At 35.5% G+C, this 18,990-nt stretch overlaps 1 protein-coding gene across 3 annotated transcripts in view; it reads right to left on the minus strand.

The window, feature by feature from the left end:
* Nucleotides 1-18,990, minus strand: part of RPAP2 (RNA polymerase II associated protein 2) — an 83,640-nt gene that overhangs the window by 55,397 nt on the left and 9,253 nt on the right. For all 3 annotated transcript variants that reach the window (XM_070044153.1, XM_030868659.3, XM_060302784.2), the window contains exons 4-7: nucleotides 18,613-18,711; nucleotides 18,340-18,405; nucleotides 16,255-16,343; nucleotides 1,562-1,597 (exon numbers count right to left, since the gene is read on the minus strand). In XM_070044153.1, coding sequence (XP_069900254.1) covers nucleotides 1,562-1,597; nucleotides 16,255-16,343; nucleotides 18,340-18,405; nucleotides 18,613-18,711 — 290 coding nt within the window. The remainder of the gene's footprint in view (nucleotides 1-1,561; nucleotides 1,598-16,254; nucleotides 16,344-18,339; nucleotides 18,406-18,612; nucleotides 18,712-18,990) is intronic.

Here is an 18,990-nt window from a genome sequence, read left to right on the forward strand (position 1 = left end):
CACAAAAACAAAAACCCCACAAACCAACATTTGATAATTCCATCCTACTGAATTATTTTGATTTTTGCTTTCTCCATTTCTGTAACTGCTTTATATATCTTTTTTTAAAAAAGGATTCTTTTGAAAACTTCATTATTGGTTTCTCAAAAAAAAATGAGAGGAACTGTTTAGATTTTGAAACAAAAATAAAAAGAGACGTTTAAGCATTTTCCAATTCTGGTTGATAGTTATGCAGAAAATTCCACTGAATGAAAAATTCAAGAAAGTCATAGCAGAAAATAAAGTTGGCAAATCAACATTTATCAATGAAAGATACTTATACTTGAAAATCCCAGAGTTAAATCACAATGATAATAATAAGACAACAGTTTTCCCTTTGCCTATGTTCCTTTAATTTTCAGATTAGGTTTATAAAAGATTAAAAAATATGAAAGAGCAGAGACAAAGAGAGCTTTGTCTATACAAACTTGAGATAAATAAGGATAGGAGAGCAATTACCCTTAAGCAAATGCACATATAACAACTTTAAAAGATCAGGATGGCAAGGATTCTAGGTCAAGAAGCACCTGGAGGGTGGTGAAAGGGTATATGGGAACTCTCTACTTCTCACACAATTTTTCTGTAAACCTATTTTTTGTATTTTCTGTAAACCTATCCCCCTAAAGCCTATTACAATTTTTAAAAATAAAATGAAATAAAATAATTCAGCAATAAACAAAAAAGCATGCTTGGGGGAAGTGTAAAAGAAGAAGAAAAACAGTTGAAAATAAGGTTGTAGATGGGAATGGAGAAAAAAGATAAGTTCATTCAGTATTTTATACCATTTTTTAGTTAGAGTCTAGCCTACATAGCCACAGACTGTCTCTTGTATCTGAAGTAAGTACAATTTCAAAAAACTTAGAACAACTCAATTTTCATGTATACTTTCTCTTGGAATTGTATGGTAATTATATTTTTCTATACTATTTTGAAGCTGTAAGTTAAAGATTTATAGCGAATAATAAATATCTCTCACTTGTGCTCAATTCCATCTAACTAAGGTAGTGACTAATAACTAGGAAAATTTATTCTGGAAGATAAAAGGATATGTTTTGAGAGATGATCATGGTTGGGCAAGCAATACCATGAGCAAAGTTTAGAAAAAAAATCACAACTTGGAATTTCTATTAATGCTTTAGACACTCTTTCAAATAATTAACTGATACATTAATGTTTTGATGTTCTATAAAAACCTTTCAACAAATGTAATTGGCACAATCTAGTTGACAATGAAGCACAATATCTCAGATGGAAGCTGTGTTTGTGTCATATTTCAACAGGTTCAATTAGACTTCCTTGGTAGGAACAGCTGTACAGTAAATCATACAGATCAAACACATCATCTTACCATCACAAAAGAAAAAAAAGCTGTACAAGGCAAATATTTCTTTTTGTGGGCTAGAATGGGCACTTACATAATGCATTAGCACAGGAAGTCCAAGAGTTCATATCACCTGGTTTACTCTTAATGCTTCTATTAACAAGAATACATAGAAGGTAAGTGATACTGATTCAACCATACCTTTGTCCTTCCTGTAGCAGCTGAAAATCAGGACATCTGTGACAAAAACACAGAAGTAAAAAACTGAAAGCAATTGATATGTCAAACACTTTCAAGTGTTTATTATAACCACTTTGGATAGAAAATATAATTTAAAAGGAAATAGTTCATATAAAGATTTTTTAATGTTTTTCTTAAACCACAACATATTATAAAACTCATCCACAAGAAATATGAATTAATCTTTCTAATCCAAAATTTACTTATATTTCAGGACTAAGTTCAACTTCCACTAGCCCAATTAAGTTTTCCTTGACTAACTTGCTAAAGTAAATCTCTCCCTTCTCTAAATTCCAGAGTCATCATTGTCTGTAGAGTTAATACACATTAATCATGTGCTCTTCTATGACCTAACACAGAAATTTTATCTAAATATCTTACTTTTCGTATGTTTAAGTCTAGTTTCTTAACTAGACTACAAGCTTGTTGAGGTCAGAGATTATTTATTCAATATTATAATTCTCCTGTTATTTCCTTTATATGGTCAATAAGACTTTTTGCCCTAATTTTGAGAAAGCAGTTGTATTGTAGCATGGATGTGAGGTATGTAGGTCAGGTGATTTAACTCTAGGGACAATTTTGCTATGCAATACCAGAAATCACATATGGCTGGGCATTAAAAAGGGGGAGGAAAAGGCTCTTAAAAAGCCAAATACAAAGAGGAACAAATATAATAGCAAATGAATCCAAGAGGACAGGAAAACTCTGTAAAGTGCTTCTGAAGTACTCAGAAAAAGTGGCTTCTAAAGACTACAAAACATGTTAAATAAAAGTAAATATTCAAAGAACTAAATAAATGGATCAATATTCTATGTGCACTGATAGAAAGATTCAATATTGTCAAGAAGTTAGTTCTTCTCAAATTGATCTGTGATTCAATGAAATCCCAATCAAAATCCCAGCAAATTATTTTATGGATACTGACAAATTCATTCTAAAGTTTTTATGGAGAGGCAAAGACCCAAAATAGTTAACGTAATATTGAAGGAGAAGGACAAAGTTGGAGAATTGACACTACCTGACTTTAAGACTTACTATAAAGCTATAGTAATCAAGACAGTGCAGTGTGGCGCTGGTGAAAGAAGAGACAAAAAAGATCATTGGAACAAAATAGAGAGACCAGAATAGACCCACAGGAATAGTCACGATCTCTGACAAAAGAACAAAGGCAACACAATGGAGAAAATACAGTCTTTTCAACAAGTGATGTTCCACATGCAAAAGAATTAATCTAGACACAGACCTTACACTCTTCACAAAAACTCAAAATGGATCACAGACTTAAAAAGTAAAATGCAAAACTATAAAACTCCTGGAAGAGGGACTTCCATGGTGGTCCAGTGGTTAGGACTCCATGCTTCCACTGCAGCACTGCAGGGGGCCCAGGTTTGATCCCTGGTTGGGGAACTAATACCCTGCATACTGCTTGGTGTGGCCAATAAATAAATAAATAAATATTTTAAAACATCAACAACAAAACTCCAAGAAGATAATACAGGAGAAAACCTTGATGACTTTTTAGATACACACCAAAGGCATGATCCATGAAAAAAGAATTGATAAGTCAGACTTCATTAAAATTAAAAGTTTCTGTTCTGTGAAAAATACTGTCAACAGAATAAAAAGATAAGACAGCGGACTAGGAGAAAACATTTGCAAAACACATATCTGATAAAGGACTGTTATCCAAAATATCAAAGCACACTTAAAACTCAACAGTAAGAAAACAAGCAACTCAATTAAAAAGTGGGCCCAAGACCTTAACAGATACCTCACCAAAGAAGATAAACAGATGGTAAATAAGCATATGAAAAGATGCTCTACAACAGCAGTCCCCAACCTTTTTGGCACCAGGGACCGGTTTCGTGGAAGTTAATTTTTCCACGGACCAGGATGGGGGGATGGTTTTGGGATGATTCAAATGCATTACATTTATTGTGCATTTTATTTCTATTATTATTACACTGTAATATATAGTGAAATAATTATACAACTCACCATAATGCAGAATCACTGGGAGCCCTGAGCTTGTCTTCACTTGCCACTCACTGATACGGTTTTTTTTTTTTTTTTTTTTTAAACCGATAGGGTTTTGATGAGAGTCTGCAAGCAACTGATTTATTACGGTCTTTGTGCAGTCAAACCTCTCTGCTAATGATAATCCGTATTTGCAGCTGCTCCCCAGCACTAGCTTCACCACCTCAGCTCCACCTCAGATCATCAGGCATTAGATTCTCATAAGGAGCGTGCAACCTAGATCCCTTGCATGTGTAGTTCACAGGAGGGTTCAAGCTCCTATGGGAATCTAATGCCGCTGCTGATCTGACGGGAAGCAGAGCTCAAGAGGTAATGTGAGGGATGAGGAGTGGCTGTAAATACAGACGAAGCTTCGCTTGCTGGCTCGCCCAGCCACTGCTCACCTCCTGCTGTGTGGCTCAGTTCCTAATAGGCCACGGACCAGTATTGGTCTGTGGTCCGGGGGTTGGGGACCCCTGCTCTACAAAAGTCATCAGGGAAATGCAAATTAATACAACAAGATACCACTATACATCTATTAGAATAACCAAAATCCAGAACACTGACAAGATCAAAGGTTCTGAATGTTTGTGTCCCTTCACCCCCAAATTCATATGTTAAATCCTAATCCAGGGCTTCCCTGGTGGTGCAGTGGTTAAGGATCCACCTGACAATGCAGGGGACACAGGCTCCAGCCCTGGTCCAGGAAGATCCCACATGCCGTGGAGCAACTAAGCCCGTGTGCCATAACTACTGAGACTGCGATCTAGAGCCGGTGAGCCACAACTACTGAGCTTGTGTGCCACAACTACTGAAGCCTGGAGGCCTAGAGCCCGTGCTCTGCAACAAAAGAAGCCACTGCAACGAGAAGCCTGCACACTGCAATGAAGAGCAGCTCCCACTCACCACAACTAGAGAAAGCCATGCGCAGCAACGAAGACCCAACGCAGCCATAAAAAAAAAAAAAAAGAAAATCCTAACCCAATGTGATACTATTAGGAGATGGGGCCTTTGGGAGGTGATTAGGTCATGAGGGCAAATCTTTCCTGAACGGGATTAGCGTCTTTATAAGAGAGGCCAGAGAGATCCCTTCCCATTCTACCATGTGAGGACATAACCAGAAGTCTTCAACCCAGAAGAGGTGTTCACCCAACCATACTGGCACTCTGACAGATTTAAGACTTCAGATTTAAAACCTCTATAGCTATGAGAAGAAATTCCTCTTGTTTTTAAGCTACCCAATCCATGCTATTTTGTTATAGCAGCCTGAACAGACAAAGACATGCACAAAAGACCTCACCAAAGAAGATATATAGCTGGCAAACAAGCATATGAAAAGATGCTCCACCTCATATATCATCAGAGAAATGCATATTAAAATAATAATGAGATATTACTACACACCTATTAGAACAGTCAAAATCCAGAGCACTGACACCATCAAATGTTGGTGAGGATGTAAAGCAATAGAAACTCTCATTGACTACTGGTGGGAATGCAAAATGGTACAATCACTTTGGAAGACATCTTAGAGACGTCTTACAAAACTAAACATATTCTAACCATACAATCCAGAAATCATATGCCTTGGTACTTACCCAAAGGAATTGAAAACATGTCTATACAAAAACCTGTATGCTATGTTTACAGCAGCTCTATTCATATTTGCCAAAACTTGGAAGTAACCAAGATGTTCTTCAATAGGTAAAGGGATAAATACTAGGCACATTCAGACAATGAAATATTATTCAGTGCTAAAAAGCAATGAGATACCAAGCTATGAAAAGACAGGGAGAAACTTAAATGCTTTTTACTAAGTGACAGAATCCAGTTTGAAAAGCCTACATACTATAGGACTCCAACTATATGACATTCTGTAAAAGGTAAAACTATGGAGACAGAAAAAGATAAGGGGTTACAGAGGTTTGCGGGTAGGAGACGAATAGGTGGAGCATAGAGGATTTTTAGAGCTATAAAACTGCTCTGTATGACACTGTAATGGTAGATTCAAGTCATTATACATTTGTCCAAACCCCAAACTGTACATACACTAAGAGTGAACCCTAATGTAAACCATGGATGTGGGTGGTAATGATGTGTCAATGCAGGCTCATCAATTGTAAGAAATGTACCATTTTGATGGGGGATGCTGATAATGGGGGAGGTTATGCATGTGTGTGGGCAGGGAGTTTATGGGAAATCTCTGAACCTTCCTCTCCATTTTGCTGTGAACCTAAAATTGCTCAAAAAACAAAGTCGACTGGGACTTCCCTTGTGGTGCAGTGATTAAGACTCTGAGCTCCCAATGCAGAGGGCCCGGGTTTGATCCCTCGTCAGGGAACTAGATTCCACATGCATGCCACAACTGAGAGTTCCCATGCCGCAACTAAGGCACTGGCGAGCCACAACTAAGGAGTCTGTGAGCTGCAATTAAAGAGCCTGTGAGCCGCAACTAAGGAGCCCGTCTGCCACAACTAAGACCCAGCGCAACCAAATAAATTAATTAAAAAAAATAATACGAGCTTCCCTGGTGGCGCAGTGGTTGAGAGTCCGCCTGCCGACGCAGGGGACACGGGTTCGTGCCCTGGTCTGGGAGGATCCCACATGCCGCGGAGCGGCTGGGCCCGTGAGCCATGGCCGCTGAGCCTGCGCGTCTGGAGCCTATGCTCCACAACGGGAGAGGCCACAACAGTGAGAGGCCCGTGTACAGCAAAAAAAAAAAAAAAAAATAATAATAATAAAAGTAAAAAACAAAGTCAATTAATAGAAAAAAATACAAGAACATAGGTGTGCACTAAAGAGAAGCTAAGGCACTGAACATAAATCCCATTTAAAGGGCAAAATAGGGCTGTAATGAAGGTCATATTGCAAAAATCTTTGATTAAAAAAAGTCAAGTTACAAACATTAAATGCTGGAGAGGGTGTGGAGAAAAGGGAACCCTCCTGTACTGTTGGTGGGAATGTAAATTGATACAGCCACTATGGAGAACAGTATGGAGGTTCCTTAAAAAACTAAAAATAGAACTACCATATGACCCAGCAATCCCACTACTGGGCATATACCAGAGAAAACCATAATTCAAAAAGATACATGCATCCCAATGTTCAATGCAGCACTACTTACAACAGCCAGGACATGGAAGCAACCTAAATGTCCATCAACAGAGGAATGGATAAAGAAGATGTGGTATATATATACCATGGAATACTACTCAGCCATAAAAAGGAACGAAATTGTGTCATTTGCAGAGATGTGGATGGACCGAGAGACCGTCATACAGAGTAAGTCAGAAAGAGAATAAATATCGTATATTAATGCATATATGTGGAATCTAGAAAAAAATGGTATAGATGATCTTATTTGCAAAGCAGAAATAGAGACACAGACGTAGAGAACAAACATATGGACACCAAGCGGGGAGAAGGGGTGGGATGATTTGGGAGACTGGGATTGATATACATACACTACTATGTATAAAACAGATAACTAATGAGAACCTATGTACAGGGAACTCTACTCAGTGCTCTGTGGTGACCTAAATGGGAAGGAAATCCAAAAGAGAGGGGATATATGTATATATATAGCTGATTCACTTTGCTGTGCAGCAGAAAGAACACAATATTGTACAGCAACTATACTCCAATAAAAATTAATTTAAAAAAGTCAAGCTAAATGGATAGATGGAACCAGAAGCCATTTGAGTTATGACATTTAAAGGCTACCAATCAAAAATATCAGTTGCAAGTATTTTTCTATATAATTAAACATCACAGCATCAATCATATAACTACTGCCTAGATAATCCATTCATCTTTTGTTCAGTCGCAAGCATACTAGGCACTGCAGGGAATGATTTGTTGCCAATCCTCTCCTTAGCTATGGCAGGCACTGCTAACTGATCAAGGCATTCTTTCCCATTAAACATCTAAGTACCACACATCAGGAGGTGTACATCCCTGCTCTAGAGATTTCCCTGCAGTTCAGGAATTCCCCCAAGACCAATAATAAAAAAATTAGAAGAAAAAGACAAGATAAGGCAATAGGCAGTAAGTTCCTTGACAGTAAAAATTTGATCTATTTTTTCTTCTTCCTTAGTCCTTCAGCCAATCGAGGTGTGTCCTTTCCCAATCATCCAAATTATCCTGTTTACCCTCCTTCTTCCCACTCACGAAAACTCTAGTCACAGAAGCTACTTTGGTTTGGTGTTACTCAAAGAAAACAAATGACACTGCTTGGATGGTGACTAGCCTTGACTACTCCAGGGGGTATTTATAACTCCCATTAAGAGCTTTTTTAGCATACTAAATAATATGCTAACGTTTACAACAGAGTGTTTTATTGCCTGTTGACTACTTCCTCCCACTTCCATTTGTAGTTCTCTCACTCTTCCTATCCCACTTCCCCGCCCAAGTCTTCCTGGCTAAAATTATCAAGGTTCAGTACCATGCAGCTGTCTGGTATTTGGTCTTATACCAGGATCTGAGTATCACTGTAAGGAAAAAAAAATATGTGTAGACACAGTGATTCTCAACTGGATTCTTATACTAACTAAATGGCTAACCTGCAAATGCATGGCATATTCCATCATTCAACAAATTCCTTCAAAAATAAAATTCTGAAGTATTATATGTATGGACTATGTTGGGTATGTTAAGTAATACAAAGAATAGGTTCCTATTTTTAAGGACATTACAATTTAGTAGGAGGAAAGCACGTGTTCCAAGATATTTATAAATAATAATCCTCATAAGAATGATATAGCTACTACCACCATCCCACGTTACAGATAAAAAGACCGAGTACTGAAAGACTGACTAATGTGCCGAAAGTCACACAGCTAGTAAGTGGTAAAGCCAGGAATCACTGCCAGCCAGCATCGCTCATAAGAACTACACTCCTGCATCATATAATTCATGAGAGAGAGATGAGCTGCTCCAGAAAATTAGAGAAGAAAGAAAAACTTCTGGCTGAGCCAATGAAGAAAAGCTTCAGATTCAGCTGGGCCTATAAAGATCAATATAATTTGTATATAAAGACATTGGAGGCTAATCCTATGGATTTTACTCTGAGGTTTTACTCCACAAACCTCTCTCCCTTTTTTCTCTTTCCTTTCAGTAAACTACCATGCTTAAACTTAGCCCATCTCTTAAACAAACAAACACACAAAACAACCCTGTCCTTGAGCCATACAATCCCTCCCCCTTTCATCGTCAGACTTCTTTAAAGAAGTCTGCACTCATCATTTCCAATTCCGTATCTCCTATTCAGTCCTCAACCCTCTGCCTCCTGGAATCTGTATGCATTACTCTACTGAAATGGCTCTTGCTAAGATCACCAATTACCACAGGACTGCTAAATCTAAAGGATATTTTTCAGGATTTTTTTTTCCTTTTTAAAGTACAGGAAAAAGAATTAGAATGAAAGGAGAGTTTGAAAGAGTAAGAAAATAGGAATAAACCATACAGCAAGGCCTTGGTGAGAGGAGAACAGAAACGGTAACACAGAGGTACTACATTAGCAACGAGGAGGCAGAGAAATGAGAAAGCATATGAAGAAAATAATGTTGAAGGAGCTTCTGGTAGATGCCCTCAATCATTTCAGTTAAGTAGTAGGTTATATCTACTAGGAGTTGGGGGTGGGGTTCAAAGTTTAAGGAGAGGAGAAAAGGTCTGAATGTATCATAGTCATTAAGAAACAAAGAATAAACACGTGAGGACACTGTTGAGACTAGACAGAATGAACTGGAACAGGGCCACAGGAATGCAAAGAGTGCAGGCTTTGGTGCCAGACAAATCTGCATTTAAATCCCAAATCTATATATATAAGCTAAGTGTTCTTGAGAGAGTCACTAAACCTCTCTAAGCCTCAGTTTCACCACCCATAAAATGGGTAACGGTACTTCCTCAGGGATGTTGTGAGGACTGAATTAAATGAGACAGCATATCGAAAGTGCTAATGATCTTATTTGAGAACTTTACCCAATAATCTTCAGCAACAGAAAAGAAGGATGACTGAAGCCTAGAAGGTGGACATAATAGAAGTTAAGGGAGAAAGAATCTGGGATCTTCTTAGAGGATGATATTACAACTGCTGACAGTGGAACTCAAGAAAACAAATTTAATGAGGGTCTGCCAACCTAGAAGAACAGAGCTGAGGTAGAGACAGGAGGTCAAAACGAGGTCACAAAGCACATTCAGGAGTGACAGATGCAGATGAGATAGAGGTTGTGGTCAGAGACGGGAAGCTCTTATTTCAAGATCTTGTTGGCAGAATGGTTCCAAATAAGACGAGGTCCAAGCATGGCTGAATCAAGGGGTAATAAAAATGTAAACATTATTCTAAATCATGAATACAATTTAAGTAGTTTTATGAGAAATCTCCAGCAATACAACTTGATATTTTTTGAGAAAAACACTAAGAATTAAAAGAAAATTAAACCTCTAATGAAGGGGAAAATTAGCATATATTGATTGCTTATTATATGGTAAGTGAATTTTTTTTTTAAATTGTGGTAAAATATACATTACATAAAATTGACCATTTAAACCATTTTTAGCTACAGTTCAGTGGTATCAAGTACATTCACACTGTTGTGCAACTATCACCATCTCTAGGACTTTTTCATCTTCCCATACTTTCTGCTACATGGTTATTATTTCATTTAATCTTCACGTAACTAACAACTTTATTTTTATAGATGAGGAAACTGAAGCTCTGAGGGGTTAACTGAGTTCCTAAGATCACTACACATATCGAGTAGTAAATCTAGGATTTGAATTTAGGTCTTTCAAAGTCTAAGTTCTCTCTTTCTAACATGATGCCTCTAATTAAAGCCAGAAAAAGGAACCCCAAAAGTTGCGAGGATACCATCTTTACTTATCCCCTCCCAAAAGAATTCAATATACTTTACTATTTTCCTCTCCTTTGTTTCAGTTCTCTGACTTCACATAAAGAAAACTACGCTGAACATTGTTTCTAGATGCTTTATGAGTGACTTTAATACTCTCTGATTCCCAATCTGTAAAAGGAAAAATGGTACCTGACACTAAGATAAACCAAAACTGAATTTAATGAGGTACTGGACAAAAGGTTCAATATAAAATTCAGTTTGTTTTTGCTATGAGCTGTTTTAGAAACAAGGCACCAAGTTACATTGCTCTTTCTTTTCTATCCTTTTTTAGATGAAATTCAAAAGCTTTTTCTTTGTTAAAACTACCATTTCTCATCAATGTTAAGTATCTTCCATTCCTTTCAAAGTTTACGTTGTCCTGAGACATTTAATTCAGATAAGCTCAATTTAAAAAATAAATATCTTAGTTAAAGAATATCTTCAAGCTCTTCTTTATAAGCATTTTCACATTATTTTCACTAAAGTACAAATTAGATGATTAACTGTAACTTTAGCAAAGTACATCTAAAACTAGAAATAGCACACCAGAAGACCTTGGTGTGTGTGTATCACTTAGAATATGTGTATTATATATAAACCAACAGAAGCAGCAGGCTACATACAATTCCCCCCTGTGGTGGGAATTTTTCAAATACAATATGAAACATGTTAAAACCTGTTTCAGAAAGTTTTTATTCTGTCTACCAAGCAACACTATTCAGGAAGAGGTTATAGAAGTTGTTCTGCAGAGGTTTTTGGCTTCCGCACCTCTAAGATTATACTGTTTATTGCTAAGAAGCATGTGTGAAAATCCCCTACTCTGGGCCACATGATGGCGCTTTTAGCTCTGTCAGCATTAACCATTCACCCCAATTTCATCTTTTAAATCAAAATTTGAATCTAAACATTTGCCCTTCCTTCTCAGCTTTAACTCCTGATTTTTTAATGTTACAATTCAAGAAATTTCCCTCCTTCAACAACGTCAGAGCCTACAGTCAACCAAACAGGATTTATAAATGTAACTATATGACTACCTAAACAAGCATACCGTCTCAGAGGAACAAAACTGTATGTGGTCTGTTTCTGGCCACCAAGTGGGTGAAAAATTTCTAACTCACAACATGAGAAGCATCATACTGCGTCATGGTCAATGTTTTGTCTCTGACAGAGCATCAGGAGACATTTTGTGTAAAGCATTGCTGTTATTCATGACATTAAAGATATACTCCAGATATTTTTACCTTAATAACGAAAATGAAGACCCTTTTTGACTCCAAAGCCTCAACAGAAGTATGGAGCTAGAATTCATGAATTTGTCTAACTTTTTCTTAAATTGATTTATAGGTTTTTAACAAAGAGGTAGTGAGTTTATTATGGTACAAAATAGTATCTTATAGTAAATTTTACTATAGTTTTTAGTATTTTAGAATCTGGTGAATAAATTTATATTAGCTTTCACAATAATGTAAGAAAAAACAAATTGAGTTAAATTGTCAAATTGAATATTCTATTTCCAAATGGTATGTAAGACCATGGTGTCCCTAAAGATGTAAACTTCAAGTTGTTCTGGACATACTATAAAATATAAAATATTCTTGGTTGGGCTTCCCTGGTGGCGTAGTGGTTGAGAGTCCGCCTGCCGACGCAGGGCACACGGGTTCGTGCCCCAGTCTGGGAAGATCCCACATGCCGCGGAGCGGCTGGGCCCGTGAGCCATGGCCGCTGAGCCTGTGCATCCGGAGCCTGTGCTCCGCAACGGGAGAGGCCACAACAGTGAGAGGCCCGTGTGCTGCCAAAAAAAAATTCTTGCTTTTTCTTCATAATTTAAAAACTTTAATTCAATCCTTTATCAGTCTTTATCTTTTACAGACTGAAGAGTTCAAATTTATTTAGTCAGTAATTTGTATTCTAATACTGTATTCTGTACCCTTAAATGAGACAGACTTCTCTACAAGGTAGTATAAATTTCCCTAGGCTTATACTGATCATTTTAATTTTCATCATTTTTATCAATGAGACATTTCCTTATCTAGAAAACTTTCACTATAGCAGCACTGACTGACTTAGAATTGTAAAACATTAGAACTAAAGGGAACTAAGGTTAAATGCAACTTTCTACTTACCAATGAGGAAAATAAGATTCAGCGCTGGTAACAGACTTTCTTACACTAAAACAACTAAAAATCTAAGCTAGATCCAACAAAACAGTGCTCTTAAAACTACAGATCGGGGGCTTCCCTGGTGGCACAGTGGTTAAGAATCCGCCTGCCAATGCAGGGGACGTGGGTTCTATCCCTGGTCTGGGAAGATCCCACATGCCGCAGAGCAGCTAAGCCCAAGCGCCACAACTACTGAGCCTGCGCTCTAGAGCCCGCGAGCCACAACTACTGAGCCTGCATGCCACAACCACTGAAGCTGGTGCGCCTAGAGCTCGTGCTCCACAATAAGAAGCCTGCACACTGCAATGAAGAGCATCCCCCACTCGCCACAACTAGAGAAAGCCCACGTGCAGCAAAGAAGACCAAATGCAGCCAAACATAAAATAAATAAAATAAATTTATACAAACAAACAAACAAACAAACAAACACTACAGATCAGGACCAACCAATTAAGGGGGTTGCTACCAGCATTTCAAAAAAGCAACAGAGTAGAAAATATCAGAGGCTTTTCATGTAGTGAGGATAAAAACTGTTTCCTAAAACTTTTGCTTCAGTTCTATGTATGTGGTGGATAATGTAAAATGCATTTATTACAGTGGTCAAAAATTTTGGAAATCATTCATGGATACAGAGAACAAACAAATGTCGATGAAATAGGTGAAGGGTAGATTAAGAGGTACAAACCTCCAGTTATAAAATAAAGAAGCCATAGAGACGTGAAGTATAGCATGAGGAATATGTTCAATAATATTGTAATAACTTTGTATGGAGACAGATGGTTAACAGACTTATTGTGGTGATCATTACATAACATATGAAAATGTCAAATCACCATGTAGTATACCTGAAACTAATATAATACTATATGTCAACTATATTTCAATTAAAGAAAGATTTTGCAAGTCATTACAATAAAATAACTAATTCTATGAGTGAATTTTAAAATTTATTCTTATTTTTAAATTATAATAAAAATAGTAATATTAATAAAATTATAACTTAATATTATGATGGTGATATAGTTTATTATTTATTACAACTCACTCTAAGCTAATAAAAATATCTCTGCATTAAATACTTAATGCTGCCATCTAAAAAAAAGCCATTTTTCCCCTTTAAAAGAAGATAGGTTACGAATGTTATACCCCATACTATATGTGAACAGACTTTCTTTAAAATACCACATTTCTGTAGAGCTTATATGTACAATAGCTAGACAAGCTTTTTAAACGAATACTGAATTCCAGAATTCTGATCATTAGCACACATAAAAATATCAAACATTCTCTGTGAAAACACAGTGACCTCTAGTGGATTAGATAAACTGACATAATCCTTGCCCCTAAGAATTTAGAAATTAAGGTAACACTGACGCATCCAGATATGAAAAATACTGACATGGTTATTATATACAGACAAGTATTATACATAAATAAGGGCTATAGTTACACTATGTACAATGTGACAATTGTATATTTATAGATTACTCACTGGTTACTTCCAATCAAGAGGAATATGATGAAAGAATCCTAGCCTTGTTCAGAATCTATCACTAGCTTAAGAAATACACTTAGTCTTTCTGAGCTTGTTTGATAATAAGGTTGGATTAAATTTTCTCTAAGGACCCTTTCAGTTCTTTCATTATGATCCTCTCTTTAATTCATCTTATACACCAATGCCAAACTAAATTCTATTCAAAAACACTTGATATCTCCCCAGGACTTGAAGATATACCAAACTTAGCTTGGCTCCTTGATACGTATCATTATTTTCTATTTTTTTCCCAAACATATCCCTTATTTCAAGTGAGCTAATGTTCTCACTATCTACTTCCAATACCAACCTATTCCTATGAGTTTATTTTCTCACTTCTGCTTACAGTTTTTCATTATGCAATGCTTTATCCTCACTAACTTACATTACAGGTTCCCATCAGAATAAGTACAAACTTGTTTCACTCATGTGTATTTGTTTTGTCATCCCAATGAGATTTAAATTTAAACTCACAGGTTGGTTTTTACACATGTGTATCCTGCTGGGTAGTAAGAGCATGCTATACACTTTAAATGTAAATTAAATTGATTAGTTTAGGGAAACCAAGGTCATTTTCGTCTTTCTTTTTTAAGTGAGGTAAGAAAGGGCATATAGATACGGTAGAATTTCAAGAACTACAAATATAAAATGACAGAGCTTCATGCTTTGGGAAAAAGTGGGCATTCTTAAGAGAGCATGGTAAGATTTTGGGAAAAGGTTAGAGGGAAGAACTGTTTTAAATTAGCTGAAGGAAGTACCAATAACTATATCTGAAGAAAACAGAGATGACAGCAAAGGTGCTTTGATAAATGGTTTTGAAGCAGATATGAGTATGGGCTAAATGAGAGAGCTAACTTCAAGAAGTAGAGATCTCTGGAAGCAAAGTTAAGAACAACTCAAGGAAACACCAGTCTTAACACTGGGAAATGGAATATGTCACTGTCATTAGGACTGAGGAGATAATGGGCAGCGCTGGTGAAAGAAATGTTAAGGAAAGAGAAAAAGTGATAGTTAGAAAGGTGCTCTTAGCTTCCCAGTCACTTTGGACAATGCTACAATCTTTTATCCTCCAAACAAGAAAGTTGGATAGGCTGCTAGAGAAATGATGAGCAATTTAGTCTCCATTATGTTGAATTCAATTAACAAAGGCCATACTGTAGTATATTTTACATATTCTGAACCACACAAAATTGGAGCAGCAGGCAAAGGTGTCTGCAAAGGTACTGCCATCAGTAAAATTAATGCTAGTTGAACATAGTGTCACGTTACTTGTGTATCAAATAAGACTTTAAGTTTATTTAGCATAGATCCTATTTTACCCCAAATAACCCTGCCTTGTGTTGTTACAATATTCTCTATCAAACATGAATTACTTGAGACTTTATCTCATTAATTTAAGCCTTTGTTTGGAATTTCTAGACAATACAGTTCAGTTACATAAGAATAATTTTTGTTACTTTTTTAATATTATGTAATTTTCCCCTCAGTAACAAATTCTCTTTCAAATTCAGCAACTAATAAAATGTTATAAATGTTTAAACATTTCTCACAAGGCAAAATCCCAGGAATGTCTATAAACTTTTTTGCTAAAAATGACTCTAAATTGGCTTTCTTTAAATTTATATTGTACCGATTTTTAATACAGATTAAATAAATTAGTAACCTGAACTTTTTAACGTTAGTATATAGTTTCTTAACAACAAAGTGAGTTCAGTTGGATCCCAAAATCCAGTACCTTCTGAAAAAATTTATAATTCTTATCCCAGGATTATATTAACAGAATTAATAGAAATAACTATCACAATAGGAAGCAAAGTTCAGATTTTATGCTTAAAGCTAAAACAGCAAACACATAACATTTGTATGTATTAATTTTCTGATTTTAAGTGTAAAATCCTCAAAAGCTCTGCTTGAAATATAACCATTTCCCCACAATTAAAATGTGTACAGTAAATGCATTCCAAAGAAAACTATACCTACTTTTTGCATATTTCAAAAAATAGAAAGAAATTATTAGAATTTATGAACAAATGTATACATAATGATTTAAATTACCTTTCTTCTTCTCGAACCCACACTGGAGTTTTAGGAATTTGTGCTTCGAAAAATTTCGATGCTTTATAACAAAAATTGCTGCAAAAACACTGAAAAGAACATTTTAAAACTAGGAAATTATTTTTTTCTTATTGTGAAATACAACTTATGTACAGAAGAGAATATAAAACATAAATATGTAGTTCACAGAAAAAAACGAAAACCCATGAATCTACCACCCAAGGTAAGAAGTAAGATTTAGTACCTCTGAAGGCTTCTATGTATCCCTCCCCAATGGTATCACTCTCCACACTCCCCAGAGGTAACCACTATTATAAATTTTGTGTTATTCATTCTTTTGCTTTCTTTTAGTGTTGCTACTTACATACATATCCTATAAAATATATCATTCGGTTTTGCCTATTTTTAAACTCTGTCTAAATGGAATCATATTGTTATGTATTCTTGTATTCTTTTGTTCCACATTATGTTTTTTAGACTCATTTGTGTAGCTATAGCTTATTCATTTACACTGTGTATTATATTCCATTGCCTAAGTATACTGCCTTTTAGTTACTATTTAAGGACAGTTGAGTTGTTTGTAATTTTTTGTTATCATTACAATGTTACTATGAACCTTCTTTTAATAACAATTTTTTAAATTAAAAAATTGTGGTATAATACACAAAATTTACCATCTTAAGCATTTTTAAGTATATAGTTCAGTGGCATTAAGTACCTTCTTACTGTTTTGCAACCATCACCAACATCTAGCTCCAGAACTCTTTTCATCTTGCAAAACTGAAACTCCACACCCATTAAACCATAAGTCCCCTTTTCCACCTCCTCTGACAAAAACCATTCTACTTTCTGTCTCTATAAATTTGACTACTCTAATTACCTCATATAAATAGAACCATATAATACTTTTCTTTTTGTGCTGGCTTATCTCACTTAGGATAACGTCTTCAAAGTACATTCAGTTGTAGCTTGTGTCAGAATTTCCTTCCTTTTCAAGGTCAAATAATTATTCCATTCTATGTATGTACCATATTTTGTTTATCCTACTAGGAACATTTATACACATATATACTTGTGCACATGGGCAAGGATTTATACCAAAGAATAGAAAGAATGGTCACAAAGAATGCGTAAATTTGACTTTGCCAAACAGTTGCTCAAAAAGGTTGTACCAATTTTTATTTGACTTGCAGTATACAGAGTTACTAATGCTGTCAGGTTTTTATAATTTTGCTAATTTGGGGACTGTAAAAATGTAACTCAATGTGTTTTCATTTGCTATTTTCCTGATTACCGATAAGGCTGAGCATCTTTTCATATTCATTAGCCATTCAAGTTCCTTCCGTAAAATTTTTTTAATTAAGTCTTTGTCTTTTTCTTATAGATGACGTACTCTGGTTAGGAATCTATGGTCAGTTACATGTGAGAAATATAACTCCTTCTGATTTGTAGCTTATCTTTTCACTCTCTTTTTAAAGAAACTTCTAATGAGCAAATGTTTTCTATTTTAATGTAAAAAAATGTATCAATTTTTCCTCTATGGTCTATAGTTTTCTATCTTATTTAAGAAATTCTCTCTAGTCCAAGTTTATAAAGATATTCCCTCATACTGTCTTTGAAAAGGTATCTCTTTTACATTTAGGTCCTTAATCTACCTAAAATTGATCTTTGTATGTACACTGAAATAGGTGTCAGTTTTCATTATTTCCATATGGATAACTAATCATGCCAGTACAATTTATTAAAAAAAAATCCATCCTTTCTCCACTGATCTAAAATACTCCTGATGTCATATGTCCAGTGTCCACATAAGCAGTGAGTCTGTTTCTGGCTCTCTACTCTGTCCTATGATTCACTCGCCTGAATTTGTGCCAATATGCATTTTTAATTTTTAAAAGTTCACATATTAAGTAAAGTGTAAGCAAAGAGGTTTTTTTTAAACACCTTGAATGAAATATTTATAAATGAAAAACTTTTAACATGGCTATTTTCTAAAAGGCAAGATTTTAAACAGATATTTTTAGAATTCCATTTAGTATAATATTAAAAATTAACTGCCACATTGAAAATAGCCTTTAAACTTACCTTTCTTTCAGTAATATCATAGACTTTATTGGTTTTGGTAGAAATTTTATATTTCTGTTTTGGTACCTAAAGAAAAGAACATATAGCTTACAAAAGAATTCAAATAATAAACATGAACTTTACAGTTAACAAGAGTAAGTCATCTACATATCATATCTTTGGCTAACTCACATCATTAGTTCATGACCTGTTTCATTTATTGTTCTTTCTACACAGTATTTTGCTAAATATAAAAATTAAAAGTCTACATGTTAAAAAAAAGTAGTTACTTACAATTCCTAGCTTCTTCCGACATAAGGGATAGCCACAGAGTTTGATAATAGAACGCTCATCCACGACATCACTATAATGAGCAGGTGTGATGAACTTCCCCTATAAAGAAATGAGAGGGGCATTTCCCCCACCAGATTATTGGAAAAGTTTATTTATCAGCTCTTTAAGCTTTACCGATCTCATTTGAAAACACAGGGATCATAACAGTACCTATCTCATAGGTTTGATGTTAGAATCAGAAGAGAAAATAAAGGAAAAGTACTCAAAAAGCGCTTCTTGACACATACTAAGTACTCAGAAAATGTTAGCTATTATTAAAAAAAAAAAACCCACAAAGCCCAAAAAATTTCTGCCATGGTAGACTGTGCATCCCTGTAG

Source organism: Globicephala melas, chromosome 1 (genome assembly GCF_963455315.2).
Source record: "Globicephala melas chromosome 1, mGloMel1.2, whole genome shotgun sequence".
Classification (NCBI taxonomy): Eukaryota; Metazoa; Chordata; class Mammalia; order Artiodactyla; family Delphinidae; genus Globicephala; species Globicephala melas.